This window comes from Populus alba, chromosome 5 (assembly GCF_005239225.2).
Source record: "Populus alba chromosome 5, ASM523922v2, whole genome shotgun sequence".
Classification (NCBI taxonomy): domain Eukaryota; kingdom Viridiplantae; phylum Streptophyta; class Magnoliopsida; order Malpighiales; family Salicaceae; genus Populus; species Populus alba.
Window position 1 is genome coordinate 6,156,173 of NC_133288.1, and position 16,678 is coordinate 6,172,850.

The following is a 16,678-nucleotide window of genomic DNA, read 5'->3' on the forward strand; positions in this document are numbered from 1 at the left end:
AGGGCTCGCCGTGGTCACCTAATTCTCACATCGTGCTTATGTGCCCCATAATAACAAGGGGGCAGGTGGGAATCATGCAATCATTTTCATAAATAGCTCTGCCTTTTATCATCAAGGGAAAATGACATCTCTGCTTGGATGGGGTTGCATGGAATGGCCTTTTTGGCACTTGCGGGTCAATCTGGTATGCTGCCCTTGCCACCCCTTCATTTTCTGCTGACACAGACATGGAACAACATTTTCAATGGCAAAAGTATCCCAGCTTTTATTGCTTCCACCATGGTTTGGTGGGGATGCCTTTCTAGACTGCATTTATGGCCCTCCCCCACCATGAGGGAGGACCTGTTCAACAATAGTGCGGTGGCGGAAAAAAAATAAACAAAGAAAAAGCTCTGGCACAACCCAATTTACCTTTCACATTTTGGTTCCTGCTTCTAAAACGGTTGTAGGCCACGTGTATTTCCCATGATAAAATCCACGAGAATTGGGATCGTGCAATGATCATTCACATGTAGGCTACTACTGTTATGGCCGCTGCTGCGTGCTTTCCTTTTCTTTATTTGCTCGTATCACTTTCATGGTTAGGTTATCATGCATTGAATGTCCTTTAGAATCAGCGTGATCATCATCTGATTATGATTACTAGACGAGAAAAGAAATTGTATAATAATTTTTTGTATTAGTTGGAGAAGACCTAAACTAGTGCAGATGCAATGAAACTAGTAACAATGTGTGGTCCAATTTTAAGAGGTCTAATTGGATTGTTTATGTGAATTCAGTATCATTGTTGTTATATTTGACCTTTTCTTTGTATTAGATAGGCTTCCAAAGCTTGTATGACAAATTCAATTATGGCAATTGAAAGTCAATCTAGAACTGCACTGACTTGTTTTTTATTTTTTTTTCAAGATAGTTATTAAAAAAATTCAATCAAAAATTGATATAGCAGGTTAACCCGTGATTTTATCGGATAAAATTATATTTGATTTTTTTTTAAATAGTGTTTTTTAGATTTAGCATTGATTAATGGATACAATGAAAGTTTTGATCCATTATCACCTTTTATAAATAGTCTTTCTGCACTAAATTTTCTTATTGCATAATATAAATGCGGGTTTTTTTTTTGGTGGTAAAACTTGATATTTGTAGTGGTAATCCATTAATATGGGGTTTCATTATTTATTTTTCTTGGTTTTAAAATAAAAGAAGGCCCATCTTCTATCTTCTATCTTCTATCTGTAGGCTCATTAGATTTAGGAAGACTGTTGGGCTATTTTTTCTATTGACGTTTGAGGCGCCCATTAAGTTCCAGCAGGCCATCAATCCACGAATTCTGGATAATTTGTCAAGATAGAGGATGAGATGCTCTTTTAAAGAGTTAAATTGATAAAATATATTTTTTAAATAATATAAACTATAGTATTTTTTTATGTACACTTCAATAAAAAAACAATTATATTTTAATATATTTGATATTAATAAAAATATTTATTACTTGTACTGAACTAATACAACTCCAATCAATTTTATTTATTTTTTGCATAAAAATATTTTTTGATTTTTCAATATAACTCTTTCTTTAGAGCTAAAAACAAATAAGAGATGATCAAAGCTAAAGAAAAAAAAAAATTCCTTTTCTTTTGGCTTTCCATTTGGCTCTTACCTAGATACCTTAAGAAATTGTTAATCTTAATTTAGTAATATGCAACGTTGAGATGAAGGATGTTGACCGATTTTTAGAGTTTCTTTCTTTTTTAAAATTAATATATCTGTACAATTTTAAAAAATTTACATTTCTTCATTTTTTTTAAATGAAAAGGCAATAAAGAGCATCATAGATTTGAATAATGCTGTGAAGAATTTGGCTTCAGGAAGCAGCGTTTTGAAAGCTTCATCTTCTGCAGTTACAAGCACAGGAAGTGGTCCTTTTATCTTGAATGGTAGGAGCTCAACTTCAGCTGCTACTAATCAATCTCAGTGCTCAGGTTTCTGCTGCTGGAACTGGTCGGGAACTGCAACGCAGACCATGCGGATGCAATTCAGTTCACCTGCGCGCATGCATCGACTCCTTTTGCTTTGACTGTGAACACAACCTTTTCTTCTGGCAGTCCCACATTTGATTTCTTCTTCCACACAAACACAAGTTCCTCCCTGTTTGGCACAGCTACTTCATCATCAACATCCACTCCATTGCCTCTGTTTGGAACGTCTACCTTTTCTACTCCATCCTCATTCGGTACCACCACCACCTAGCCAGATTAATGCTCAAGCCAATCTCTCTATTGCCCTGATCGAATGCAGCAGCAGCAGAAGAAGAAGAAGCAGCAGCAGAAGCAGCAGAAGCGGAAGCGAAGAAGAAGAAGAAGCAGAAGCAGAAGCAGAAGCAGCTTATGCTGTCAGGCGGGCCGCTTGTTTCAGCCACAATTTGCTTAGTTGCCCTGATCGAATGCTAAGAAAGTCACATGTAGCATTTCATCAGAGAAGCTAGAGCTATGGACTATCACAAGGCAAGTTGAGAGATAATTAGTATGTAACAGTGCATCTCTTGATCGGAAACTAAGATTAGTAGTAAAGATTTTATGGAACTTGAAGAAAAATGTATGCAATATTAGTTTCTTCAAATAATCATTAGCATCATTACATGCCTTCCACCGCATTGAAGCTACAAAGCCTTCCAAGTGGTCCACGTGGAATCATTATGCTTCACCCTCCATCATCTTATTTTTTTCACCTGTGTTTAATTACCAGTGCAAATTTTATTTCTGATGGACAGCAGGACACAAAAACAAGTGAGCAAGAAAACGAGTAAATTTTTTAATTTGATTATATACAATTATTCAATAACGCTTAATAAAAGTGGATCCGTGGCGCAATGGTAGCGCGTCTGACTCCAGATCAGAAGGTTGCGTGTTCGATTCACGTCGGGTTCAATTCCCTGCTTTAACCTTTTTTCTTTTGATTTATTATAACTTTTAAAAGGCCCCCAGATCTTATCTATCTCTAACAATCCAACCCCTACTCTTTCTAAAATTTACCTTTTTTTTCCCAAACATTTAAGAGCCAACTATCAAATCTGACCCCCGTTTTTTGCAACCCCAAACATTTGGCATCACTGCATTTTCTACAAGTCTCAACGTTATATCCTTCTTGATTTACTACACATATTTCTAAATTTATGATACTCATTCAATCGAGATGGAATATGTTCAAACAGGCTATCAATTTTTAATAGAACTTTTTACATTTCAATAGTTAAAATGATATTATCAAATTATATCTAAAAATAAATAATTTAAAGAATCTTTACTAAATCCAAAAAAAAATAAAAAATTTAAATTGGTAGTTATGTTAATAATTGTTTTAGAACAAAATCACAAATATTTATTGTGAACCAAAAAATAAACATAATATAATAATTATAAAAAGCATTAAAAGGCATGAGAGAAATATTGTAGCTTATATGGCACTGTTTACACACAATTCACCTGTATATTGCTACAATTTCTCACTTTGGTTATTGAAGCCTTTTGTCCTTGATTTAGTCCTTCTTGTTGCCAAAATTGATGGATAATTGGACTTTAATTTGTTATTCAGTGACGAGATTGAAAGATGAATGATTGAAATGAGAAATGCAAAAAAATAGGGCATTTACAAAGTTTATATAAAAAGTTCACTTTAATCTTTATACTTTTATTTCTTTTTTCCGGTTCCTTGGTTTTTGAAATTTCAAGTTCTGTTCAAGACTTCATTTTCCTTACTTGTTACATTGTTTGAGAGAGGAGAAAAAGTTATTCATATTAGCAATAGAGAGAGATTCTTGATTTACACTGATTTAATCCATAAAAAATATGATCTTGATATCAATGAATTCTACTCGATAAAGAATCTCACCAATATGTTATTTGGCCTTCCCATCATATATGAGATCGATGATGCTTATAATTTATTTTTTTCAGACATGTTTTGGGTTATTTAGTTATAAGTTTATTAAGATATATAAAATATTGCATAAGTGTTTTTGGTTAAAACAATTGTTTGAAAAGTGAATTTTTAAAGAAAAAAAATCCACCACCCTAGATGTTTTGCTTATCATTGTGGTTGGATTCCAGGAAAAACAAATGACATGTTACCTTTTTATAATTATGTATTTTTTTTTTAAATTAAAAATTTTTTATTATTCATCTCTTTAAAATAAAAAAAAATCAACCTAAACAGGTGGTCCTAGGTTGAAAGGTCCATATGCCTAGGTGCTTAAAAAGCCTAGGCATGCTAAGTCGCCTATGTCTTGTCTATTGTGTTTGAACTTTTTTTTATTTATTTATTGATCTAAATTTTTATTTTTATTTTAGTCTTTAAAATGATATTTATTGAGTTTTTTATTGGGTTTTTTTTTATTCAATTTTAACATATTTTTAATGAAATCTAATAATATTTTTAATGTAATATGATTTAATTTTTATTTAGTTTACAATAAGATTTCAATATTTTTTTTTATGATATCTGGAGATACATTCTTTTTATACAGCCCAACTTAATCTTTTTATTACTTTAATTTTATTCAATTTCTTTCCTATGCTTTTTTTATTATCATCATTTTATTAAATAAAATATTAAGTCTCAAAAAACAAAGTTATTAATATAATCAAGTCCATGACTCATATTTCAAGATAAGATATCTACATTGATATCTATCTCTCAACTTTTCAATTTATTTTTTGGTTAATTATCATATATATTTTACTTGATTTTTACATAAAATTGTAACATTTTTTTTAATATTGCACAATATATTTTTTTATTTTATTCAATTGCTTTCATGTGAATGTCTATTTCTATTATTGTTTAATTAAATAAAAAATTGATTTTAATGAATAAAATTATTAAACATAACTGGATACATGACTTGTTTTATGAGATTAAATATCTTGATTTATATTTATCTCTTGATTTTTTTAGTTTAGTCTTAGTTATCATTAATTATTTTTTGTTTGTATTTATTTAATTAAATACATGCATCAACTTTTCAATTTACAATTAAGATTTTTATTGAATTTTTTTTTTTGAAAATTCTGCATATTTATTATTTTGTACAATATCTGACGATAACTAGTTTTTTTAAAATAAAGCTAAAAACTCTTTATACTTTTGTAAAATAACGTTTCCAATTTTTATTCCATTTTTCGTGATTTATTTTATTTTTTGAACACCCCCCCTCCCCAAATCTTACCATTATTTGTCATGAAAGCCCTTATTCTCTTTTAAATCCTATATGAACCCCTTTTCTATACGAAGCAGATGTAAAAACTGTCATCTGATACTGATATGTTGAGATGAACTTTAAGTGCAAATCCTCAACCCCCACTGTTGCATAACCAAGAAAAATGCTTACACCACACTCTCTGCAACTCTCGACGCTCCATTCTTCTTCTTTTACCCATAACGTTTCTCTAATTTACAATCCCACCCCTTCTCTTCCATGGCATCCAATGAAATATTCTCCAACACAGGTATCCTGTGTTTCCACCCGACCCAAAAAGAGGCCGGTTCCAACCGACGAGAAATCGGAGGCACAAGAGCTAGTTCGGGTCCTTGTGAGGAGTTTCAGTGACAAACAACCTTTGGTCAAGACACTGAATAAGTATGTTAAAGTCATGAGGACTGAGCACTGCTTTATGATGTTTGAAGAGCTTGGCAAGACTGACAAGTGGCTTCAATGCCTTGAGGTTTTTGTACTTTTTGGCTCCTTGTATTGAATCTTTGTGTGTTCTTAGCTTGTGGGTCCTCGATATTAATGGGTTTTTTTTTTTGTTTTGTTTAAATTTCTTTTCCTTGTACATGTATGATCTGGTTTTGGTTCGTTTTTTGATTTAGTTTTTATTGGATGAGTAAAAAATTGGTTTTTAAGTGAAAGTTTTTTTCTTTTCGTAACTCTGTTTTCTTTGTCCTTCGAGCTCTGCATAGACCCAAAGTTTCCAAACCATATAGTATCAAGCTGTAATTAAAGAGTGGAACTTCTTATGTCATATTCTTTATGTAATTAGAAATCATGGGTTATCATTTTAACCTAAGATAGTTCGGAGGTTTGGCAATTCAATTCAATTGTGTTAACTAACAGTAATGCACTTAAGTAGAGGAAAGTTTTGAATTGCAGTGAGTTTGTTGCGAATCCTGTATCATTTCAAATACTTGTTAAACATTAGTCAGACTCCGAGTCATGGTGTTTCTAAGAAGTTAGAATATAACCATCTAGTTGTACACACGACCTGAAATGAGATGAAAGGTTGTTTACTTACAAGGTGCATGCTCAGGTGTTCAGATGGATGCAAAAACAACGGTGGTATGTGGCGGATAATGGTTGTTATTCGAAGTTGATATCAGTTATGGGAAAGAAAGGTCAAACCCGGATGGCAATGTGGCTCTTTTCTGAGATGCGTAACAGTGGATGCAGGCCAGATACTTCAGTCTACAATGCACTCATCACAGCCCACCTTCACTCCAAAGATAAAGCTAAGGCTTTGACTAAAGCTCTTGCATACTTTGAGAAGATGAAAGGTATTGAACGGTGCCAACCCAATGTTGTGACATATAATATTCTTTTGAGAGCGTTTGCCCAAGCTCGAAATGTAAATCAAGTCAATGCGTTATTTAAAGATCTTGAGGAGAGCATTGTTTCACCTGATATCTATACATATAATGGTGTGTTGGATGCATACGGGAAGAATGGGATGATCAGAGAAATGGAATCTGTACTTTCTCGCATGAAAATTGATCAATGTAAGCCTGATATTATTACTTTTAATTTGCTGATTGATTCATACGGGAAGAAGCAAGATTTTGAGAAGATGGAACAAGTGTTTAAGAGTTTGCTAAGGTCCAAGGAGAAACCAACTTTGCCTACATTCAATTCTATGATAGTAAATTATGGGAAGGCACGGCTGAAAGATAAAGCAGAGAGCGTTTTCAAGAAGATGGCTGATATGAGATACACACCAAGCTTCATCACATTCGAAAGTCTCATCATGATGTATGGAATTTGTGACTGTGTTTCTAAGGCCAGAGATATATTTGATGATATGGTTGAATCAGGAAAGGAGGTCAAAGTTTCAACTTTAAATGCCGTGCTTAATGTTTATTGTATGAATGGTTTGCATATGGAAGCGCATATACTACTTGAAAATGCACGTAGTATTGGGGTGCCTCCAAATTCATCCACATATAAACTTCTTTACAGGGCCTACACCAAAGCTAAAATGAAGGAGCTTGTGCAGAAGTTGCTAGAGCATATGGACAAAGATGGTATCATCCCTAATAAGAGGTTCTTTGTGGATGCTTTGGGAGCTTCCAAATCTTCAGGGGCAAGTTCGGATTCTACCATTCCTCTCAAAGTTTCAAACAGTCCACAGAACGTTGCCAAGACTTTGAAATAATGATTGGTAGTTTGCTTTATGGTTTCTTCATATCTTTTCCAGTTCAGAAGGATTTGTAAAGTTTGTATCACAAAGGAACAGTTGGCTAGTTTAGCCCCTGGCAGCTCGACTGCTGAAATGATTTTGCCAGCATGCAGCGCGGTATGTATTTATCACCCTTTAATTAGCCTCCTGATCATATTTTCTATCCTTCATGGCTTCATGCTTTGTTTCTTGAAAAGCAACATCTTTCCGCTATCTTTACTTTTATCTTGAAATTCAGTATGTCCCAAAATATCTTGAATGCAGTACTTGTTGCACCAGCTCTTTTAGTGGAGCTTCTCTGTCAGCACTTCAATCTAGGGTTCACATATTCTGCGAAGGCAATCCCGACAAACCAGGGTTTCAGTACTTTAACTGCTGGTGTTAAAATATCTGTTTTCTTTATGGATAAAGAAATTGTCCTTGTGGCCAAACCTAACTGCTTGTTTCTAGACTCAACTTGCTTTTTTTCTTTGTTTCAGTGATAACATTGCTTGTTGGCTTTAACTTGAAATTTAAGCTAGGAGACCTAGCCAATTTACAGGCTACTAGTGTTTCCTTTTGCTACCCTAAAAACCAACCCAGAAAAAATGAGATCCTGTTTCAGCAAATAACCATGGCTGGAATGGTTTTGGTGTTTTAATTAGTAAACAGGTTAACATTCCAGCGGCCACCATCTCCTTCCCTGTTTCCTTTGTTTTCTTGTTTTGTTTGCGAAATCTACATTAACTCAAATCATTATGGGAAAACCTTAAACATGGGGACTGGTTTTATCGCCCGTTGCCAAGATAGCATTGTTTATTTTTTTGGTGCAAGACAAGATATTATTGTCCAAGCCATTCTTTTTTATCTTAATTTATTGCAACTTACAGCTGACGTATAACTGCAGCGACTATTTTAGCGTTCTCAAAGACCAGGCTGGGATATTCGACTAAATATCTGCAGATTAGGATGACCAATCTGATTGCAGCCACATTACCTTGGCAAAGAAAGGAACCCGTCATTTGAATTTTCTCGCTTCTTGTGCTTCTGATGACACCAGCTTGTGATAGTCCTGCTAATTTATCTACCTCCATGTAACAGCTTGAAATTCTCGGTTCAGATGTTCTTTTTTAAGAATATGAAACTGTCATCTTTTAGATGGATTCTTTTAATTTCATTTGTCATAGAGTCGGGCTACTGTCTGCAACCGCTATTCCAGGTCCAACCTGTGATTTAACATCACAACTAAAAACAAAGTGAGCAATAGCAGTAAATTTGGGTGTTGCATGGTTGGCCAAAAAGCAGTCAGGCACAGTTTAATCCTGAGTATGATAATGAGATATTATTCAGGGTTTTCCTTGCAAAATTGGAGTACACAAGGTGAAAATAAAAGCCACATCTAACTTGAATCTGGCAAATTAATTTGGAATAAACAGGTCAACTTCTCTGTAACTATGAAATCGATTAAAATGAAAATTTACACGGCGTGTACAAATGCACAAGGCTACTTTTCAATTTAAGATATCCATCAGCATACAGAGCAATTAACAATAGAGCACCGTCTCTTGCATTACACTACACGTTTGTACAATCACAAAATGCTTCAAGGTAGGCAAATGCGGCATCTTCTAGGCAATGGCTAATTGGATTATATAAATCCAGTCAATCTTCACCTGATTCTGCAATCAGCGATTTGTCCATTAGAATAAAGACAATACAAGGACGCAAGGACAGTTCGATTATTAAGGGTTTTCAGACTAAAATGAAGGGCATGCTCATCCATGCAGCAAGTAAATCATATCTTCCAGAATATCATGACAGTTGCATTAAAAGCGTACCATTTATGGCTTCCATGTTATCTTCCTTGAAGACACCAAGGGGTGAACCCCGGACAGAGAGAAGTATTTCACCACGTTTAGGCAGCCTTTGAGTTTTTGGTGTCATCCCAATGGACAGCCTCTGACCGGTAACCTGCAACAACAATGAGGCATGTCAGCCACTGTGGACATTGCAGGAACTTAAAATTACTAAGGCAAATAGAATTGCCATCCAGATGCACCATCAGACCACATAGATGCAAGAACTGAGAATGAAACCCTTTAAGCTTCAATGTGATCGCTATCAGAATCTTCCATGAGAGCTCATGAGACAGGCCCTAGATCAGTCAATTTGTAGCAATGGCGCTGCATAGCAGCCACTAAATCTATCATCCAGTGGAAAAGGCTTTTGTGAAAACCTGTGCAGCTGAAACATGTTTTTCTTAATGTTCCAAATCTTTCCACCCAAATAAGGTCGCTGGCTATATTACATGGAAAACTCAATTGCCCATGAGAATTTGATTTACTAAAAGGTTATCTAAACTTCCAACCACCAACGAATAACACGTGCACTGGTCTTGACTGTTCTAAGAGTTCTTCAGCACACAATGCAATAAAACACTCACTTGCAGTTTGCAACCTTAAGGAAATCCACTCGATCATTTATATTTGCTTGCAGAACTTAATAAAGGAAAAAACAAGATGAAAAAAATAAGGTGAAGATCAAGGAGAAGCTACAAACCCCAGGGGTTCGGAGACCATCATGCATCCCAAGCATCTGAGAATCAGATTGACCCTCCAAAACCTATGGAAAAAGAAATGTCAATTGACGTATGATAAAGAATGGGATTTTGCCTTAATCTTTGGTGTTTTGAAGGCCTACTAGTGCATGTTTTTACAAGTTTAAATCATGAAGAAGCTCATTTAGCTAAATCTGAAAAAATGGGACAGTTTTTGTGCTGCCTTTTTTTAAAAAGGAGATAAAAAGGTTAGAAGTATTTAAGTTCTTCGACATTCAAGGAATGCGAAATAAGGTTCAAACTCCAAACTTTTCATCTTCAAACAACAAACTTCAACCAGTAAACTTGTCATAAAGAGAAGAAAACATTCAACCACAGCAAATGCAACAAATATAACAAGCAAAAATAAAACATTTTATTTTTGAAAAAAATGGTTCTTGAAAAAAAATAAATCTGTTTCCATTTTATTTTCATTAAGATAAAAAAGAAAAATCATATAAAACATACAATATCTGTCATCTGCAAATTATCGGCAGCGCCAAAGATGCTTGTTTTCACTGCCACCAACCAAGCAACCATGTCAGATACACAACTAACTTCAATTTAGACAACATCCCATCTCCATTTCTTTACCTGCATCGCTTGATAATCCGAAACGACCAACAGATAAGTTAGCAGAACAACTAGGGTAAGCCAAGGACAAACGGCGTAAGAGAGAAGCATTTATGTTTGCCCCATCTGATAAATCATCAACATTGTCATTCCACTTCACAAGAAACTCTCCATTTTCCTCATTTCTTTCAATAGACAAGTTGGGCAGGTTTTCTTTAAAAAACTGCAAAGCAGGTGTATTCAGCTGTTCCTTACTAAAATAAGAGCGCAGCAATCGCAATTCTGTTAGCAAATGCTCGATTCCCACATCACGCATTGACCTAATTGCCACAATTTGACGTTCCACTGCACAAAACAAATTCAAACCCAATTTTAACCCAAAAAAACCACATTTCTTGTTCTAAAACCTCACTATTCCCTTCATAGATACGAATAATTGCTTGAAGAAACGGAAAAAAAAAAAAGGCTTATAATTCTCAACAAAAACCCCAGTATTAAGTAGTGCTTATTTAACAGAAAAAAATGAAATTCAGAAAAAAACTTGAAAAAGAGTACCTTCTTGGTCGATTAATGGAAAATGTTTGGGTTCTTCAATTTGGGGCCGGTTCTCTTGGTTACTAGGTGCAGATTCTTTAACCGTCTTTTCAACTTTCCGTCTAGCCATTTTGTGCCAAACAGATCTTAAAGAAGAAAAAATTAAGCAATCAAATTGAGAAAGGAAACCTAATTCAAATGAAAATGTGAACAAACAAAATCATGAAGGTTTTCGAAAATTCAATTTTTTTTGTTTTTGTTAAAGGAGGGAGTAGCAGATGAGGAAGAGAAGCATGAGATCAGTACATGCGGCCCATGGGTTCAAAGAGGCATCAAGCCCATTCTTCAATTTTTCTCCGTATAACTATGAGTCGATGATCCGACTAAAAACTTTCCTGTTTGGAAATTTGGAGTTCGATCTAATTATTATACTATTATCTATAAAAACTTATTATGCTAGTATATATTCAAATCATTTCATAATTTTTGTAATTATTACCTTTGGAATAGAATTCCAAATTAATTTTTAATTAAAAAAAAATAGAGTTAGAAGAAATGAAACACGACTATATATGAGATTTAAGGAATCCTTATTAAAATGTGTGATAATTCAGCTAATATTATGAGATGACATCTTGGAAACTCATAAAAATGATGCAAAAGTTAAGAATTTAAGCGGTTAAATAGAGTTGAAACAAGAAACTCATTTCTAACTGTGAGAAAATAAAATTTTGCAATGAAAAAATAGTCTTTACACTTGAAGATAAAGAATTGAAAGATGAAATTTTAAATGAAACTTATGAATCTCAACTTATAGTATATTTAGAAAGCATCAAAATATATAAGAATCTGAATGAATATTATTGGTGGTCAAGGATGAAGGAGAAAATAACAGAATTTATGGTAAAATATGTTATTTGTCAGCAAGTTAAGATAGAATATAAAAGGTCCATATGAGATTTTAGTTTCTTGCAGTATCATAATGGAAATGAGAGAATATTAATATGGACTTTGTTTCTATATTTCTAAAAAGCAATAAAAGAAATGATGAGGTCTTAGTAATTGTAGATAGATTAACAAAGTTTATCCTATTTTTACCAATAAAAATGACAAATCTAGTGGATAAAGTGGCCAAGTTATATGTGGATGAGGTGTTTAGACTTCATAAAGTTTTAGTAATGATAGTTTTTGATGGAGACCCTTAGTTCACTTTAAGGTTGTGGCCCTATTTATAATACACTATAAGAACCAAGCTAAACTTGAGTATAATTTGTTACTTATAAATAGATAGATAATTTAAGAAGATCATTTAATTACCGGTATACTTGTTGAGATCTTGTATCCTAAAATTTAGAGGATAGTAAGAGGATGATCTATCTTTTGTGGAATTTGCTTATAATAATAGTTATCATGCCATAATTGACATGACACCATATGAAGTATTGTATGGAAAAAAGTGTCATTCTCCACTATGTTGGAAAAAGGCAGGAGAAAGAAAATTACTGGGGCTCAAATTAATGTAAATGACTATTAAGAATATGAGGATGATTAAGAATAAAATGAAGAAGGTTCATGATAGACATAAAAGTTAAGTAGATAATAGGATTGAAGTTGAGGACCGAGTGTTCTTGAAAGTTTCCTTATGAAAGATTATAATTTGTTTTAGAATGTAAGGTAAATTAACACCCACATACATTGGCTTTTTTAAAGTTGTGGAAAGAATTGAATTAGTTGCTTATAAATTGACGTTGTCCTCACACTTATCAAAGATATGTGATGTGTTTCATGTTTCTTTGCTTTAGAATGCAAAGATAGATCTTGAAAGACTTTTGACTCAAGTTTCTTTGGAAATTAAAAAGGATCTAACTCTAGAGATAAAAACATGTTAGCATTTTGAATCTAAATGAGAAAGAACTAAGAAATAAGGAGGTTTCTATAGTAAAAATTCTTTAGAGAAGTTCCTAAATAGAAGAAGAGACTTTGGAAAGAGAGGCAAATACGAGAAAGAAAAAACTAGAGTTATTTATAAATGAAAGTAAGAATTTAGAATTTCAAGGACAAAATTTTTACAGGGGGGAGGATGTAAACCTTGGATTAAAAATGAAAATGACAACTTATAATGGAAATAAATTCATGAACCCTAATTTAAATATTAAATAGGAATAAGGAATATAAAAATTTAATAGGAAAAAAAATTGTTAAAATAAAACTTAAGGAATCGATGTTAAAACAAATAAAGAAGTCATTATTGGCAAAGTAAAATACAAAAAGTATCATTAGAGTTATAAGTAAAGGCATTGTTGTCACACACGCACACTCTTATATGTCCTCCTTTATAAGTCAATGGGGTGCCATTGTTTTAGAAAAAAATGAGAGCTTAGTTCTTTCATGTTTTCACTAAACTGATTCAAACTTATAGAGATTTTAGGTGTTTTATGGATGATCTAGGTAGTTAATGAAAGAAAACCAAAGTTTTAGAGGATTTGAGAGACAAAAATTAGGGAGAGAAAGTTTGGTTTTAGAACGAGAAGTTTGAAAATAAGAAAAAAAGAAAAAAGAAGAAGATTTGGAAGCTATTCAAGTCATTTTGATTGTTGATTTAAAATGGTAAGAAGTCCTTTTTATTTCATTCTTGTTGTGATTTATATTGATTTTTATTTTTGTGTACAAAAACCATGGGTTAGTTTTAAATGAATGATGGATGGGATGTAACTTAGAAATGGATGATAAGTCCTGGATTTAAACTTGCTAGGAATAATTTGAAGTATGAAATTGAAAGAAACAACTTTGATTCATTTGGTGAGAGGTTCAACCAAGCATAGGTATAATGTTTTAATTTGGGAAATTATAATAAAATGGATTTTAAGTTAAATTTACAATGAAATGTTAAATTAGATGTTGAAACTCATGAGGTTGGAGATGCTTGGTTCATCTTAAAAAGGGTATCAACTATAGAACAATGTAATTGATTTTATGTATTGAATTAATTATTAAATATTGAAATACAATGCATAAAGATAAATTTAATGAAGAAAAAATAGAGAAAAACTTAAAGGCACATATTGTTAAGTTATGGCTTAAAAGAAGAAAATAAGACTTGATGATGATTTTGATTAATATGTTAAGTGTTCAATGAAGCTTGGAAAATGAATCTGCTTAGAATAAATGGCTAGAAAGATTAACACACAATACATGGAATGATGGTTAATGATGGTTATATATTTTGGAATAATAATAATAATAATATAATGTATGTGATGATTTTGAAATAATCATGAGCACATATGTTTCTTGAATTTGAATGTAGCTAGGAGGAAATGAAAAGGAATTTATAGAAGTTTGATAAGTTAAATTTAGTTAATGATAAAGAAAAATGATTTCAAATGACAATAAAATGGAAGGATTTTGAATTGAGATTTGGGTGCATAATATTTTTAAATAAAATTTCAAGAATATGATGAGTAATATTTATTTGAAAATTATATATGAAATTGGTTAGTGGTGTGTATATTTTGTTTTGTTTTCAAGAAAAAAGAAAAAAAAAAGGTGTTGAGCCTTCTTGAAAACTTTGCATGATACATTGGATTTAATTATAAAAATCTATAGCTTGTAAATATGAAAAATTAATATAAGTTATGTTTTTTAAAAAACCAGGAGAGGTAATAGCGACAAGACTTACACTAATGGCGTACAAATTATTTTACAATAATCTTAAGGCTAATTGAGCCCATCGAAACAAATCAAATAGCAGCCCAAATACACACAACAAGGCCCACCTTAAAAACCCACCAAAAAAACAAAAAAAAAAAAACCCTAGCATTTCACGTCCCTCGTCCTTATATAAATTCCTTCACTATCCCTCTCTAATCTCTTTCCCGCAGCGCCCCCCTCCCAAAAACCCTTAACCCATATAGCGAGCAGCTACAACCGCTACCATGAAGTATAACCCCAGGGTCTCCTCCTCCAGACGCAAGAGCCGGAAGGCCCACTTCTCGGCGCCCTCCTCCTTGCGCAGGATCCTAATGAGCTCTCCTCTCTCCACTGACCTCCGCCAGAAGTACAACGTCCGATCCATGCCTGTCCGTAAGGACGATGAAGTCCAGGTTGTTCGTGGGACCTACAAAGGACGCGAGGGGAAGGTGGTTCAGGTTTATCGTCGAAAGTGGGTCATCCACATCGAGAGGATTACACGTGAGAAGGTGAATGGGTCAACCGTTAATGTCGGTATCAACCCGTCCAAGGTTGTTATCACGAAGTTGAGGCTTGATAAGGATAGGAAGTCTCTATTGGATCGCAAGGCAAAGGGACGTGCTGTTGGAGACAAAGAGAAGGGCACTAAGTTCACTGCCGAGGACATCATGCAGAGTGTGGACTGATTGGTTTGTTTGAAATGAAATATTTTGTCGGCAAGGTTTTGAATTATTTATCTATTTCCATAATGCTGTTTTTGGATATGTTTGGAGACTTAAGGTTATTTAATGTGACCTGGATTTTGTTTCTTCTTGTTCCTCTTGTTTTGTTTCTACTGCTGAAAGTGTACTTGGTTTCCTTTGAAAAGAGGGAAATTGGGTATGTATCTGTGTGGATTCTGTATATTCTTTAGACTGTAGATGGCTCGTTAAGGGTTTTTGGTACATAGTTGGGGTTTAATTGGTTGGATTCTGTAGATTTCCAATTGGTTGAAACTTTAGCAGGAGCTTGGAAATAACTAGTTGAACTGAACGTGTATGCTAAAGTTATGCTCTAAGTCATGTAGAAGCAGGGATAGGACTGGGAATTCGGTTGGGAGTTGAGTCTGTGGTTTGGTTTTTAATTGGGTTTTGTTTTCCTGTTAGGAATTGGTATTTAATTGGGTTTTGAAGAAGTTTGTGTCCAAATAGTGGTATTTACTAAGTGCAGTGCTTAAGTTTAACATAGAAGCGTGAAAATATTTTTGACTATGTAGTAGCTTAGGCTAAAATTAGGATGGTGGTGTTCATTGATTTTTTGGTCATTAGAGGACTTTGCTTTTTTAAGAATGTGGTAGAATTTATGTTAGTCTCAAAATGTTACCCATTGAATTTGAATCAAATGGATACCACAAACTTGATTTTAATTTATGAAATTTACTAGTGAATATTCATTGATTTTCAGTCGTAAGAGGATGTTTTGTTTTTAAGAATGCGGTAGAATTTATGTTAGTCTCAAAAGGTTACCTGTTGAGTTTGAATCAATTGGATACTACGAACTTGAATTCAATTTGTGAAATTTACTAGTGAATATTCATTGATTCATTCATAAGAGGATGTTGTGTTTTTAAGAATGCGGTAGAATTCATGTTAGTATCAAAAAGTTACCTGTTGAGTTTGAATCAATTGGATACTACGAACTTGAATTCAATTTATGAAATTTACTAGTGAATGTTCATTGATTCAGTCAGAAGAGGATGTGTTTTTAAGAACGCAGCAGAATTTATGTTAGTCTGAAAATGTTACCTGTTGAGTTTGAATCTATTGGATACTACAAACTTGATTTCAATTTATGAAATTTACTAGTGCACAATGCT

The 16,678-nt window shown here is 33.3% G+C and overlaps 3 protein-coding genes and 1 non-coding gene across 7 annotated transcripts; 3 read left to right on the top strand and 1 right to left on the bottom strand.

The window, feature by feature from the left end:
• The first annotated feature begins 2,858 nt into the window (after nucleotides 1-2,858).
• TRNAW-CCA (transfer RNA tryptophan (anticodon CCA)) lies at nucleotides 2,859-2,930 on the top strand. Its single transcript has one exon. It is a non-coding gene; the product is annotated as a tRNA-Trp (tRNA).
• Nucleotides 2,931-5,282: 2,352 nt separating this feature from the next.
• LOC118039459 (uncharacterized) lies at nucleotides 5,283-8,602 on the top strand. 4 transcript variants are annotated; one of them, XR_004685925.2, is made up of 3 exons: nucleotides 5,283-5,723; nucleotides 6,309-7,568; nucleotides 8,321-8,602. XR_004685925.2 is itself a non-coding variant. In XM_035046171.2 (2 exons), the coding sequence occupies exons 1-2, from the start codon at nucleotides 5,382-5,384 to the stop codon at nucleotides 7,425-7,427; spliced, it is 1,461 nt and encodes a 486-aa protein (XP_034902062.1). In that variant the 5' UTR covers nucleotides 5,283-5,381; the 3' UTR covers nucleotides 7,428-7,647. The 4 variants fall into 4 exon arrangements, 1 of the variants encoding a protein (XP_034902062.1); XR_004685923.2 differs by having other exon boundaries at nucleotides 8,338-8,602; XR_012169974.1 differs by lacking the exon at nucleotides 8,321-8,602 and adding an exon at nucleotides 7,716-8,314.
• A 250-nt stretch (nucleotides 8,603-8,852) lies between these two features.
• Nucleotides 8,853-11,468, bottom strand: LOC118039473 (uncharacterized). Its single transcript, XM_035046181.2, has 6 exons — nucleotides 11,155-11,468; nucleotides 10,621-10,944; nucleotides 10,495-10,544; nucleotides 9,990-10,052; nucleotides 9,269-9,401; nucleotides 8,853-9,109 (listed from the first exon to the last, which is right to left on the bottom strand). The coding sequence occupies exons 1-6, from the start codon at nucleotides 11,261-11,263 to the stop codon at nucleotides 9,093-9,095; spliced, it is 696 nt and encodes a 231-aa protein (XP_034902072.1). The 5' UTR covers nucleotides 11,264-11,468; the 3' UTR covers nucleotides 8,853-9,092.
• Nucleotides 11,469-14,989: 3,521 nt separating this feature from the next.
• On the top strand, nucleotides 14,990-15,636 carry LOC118039452 (large ribosomal subunit protein uL24z). Its single transcript, XM_035046155.2, has one exon. It carries the CDS (start codon nucleotides 15,069-15,071, stop codon nucleotides 15,507-15,509), a length of 441 nt encoding a protein of 146 aa, XP_034902046.1. The 5' UTR covers nucleotides 14,990-15,068; the 3' UTR covers nucleotides 15,510-15,636.
• The last annotated feature ends 1,042 nt before the right edge of the window (nucleotides 15,637-16,678 follow it).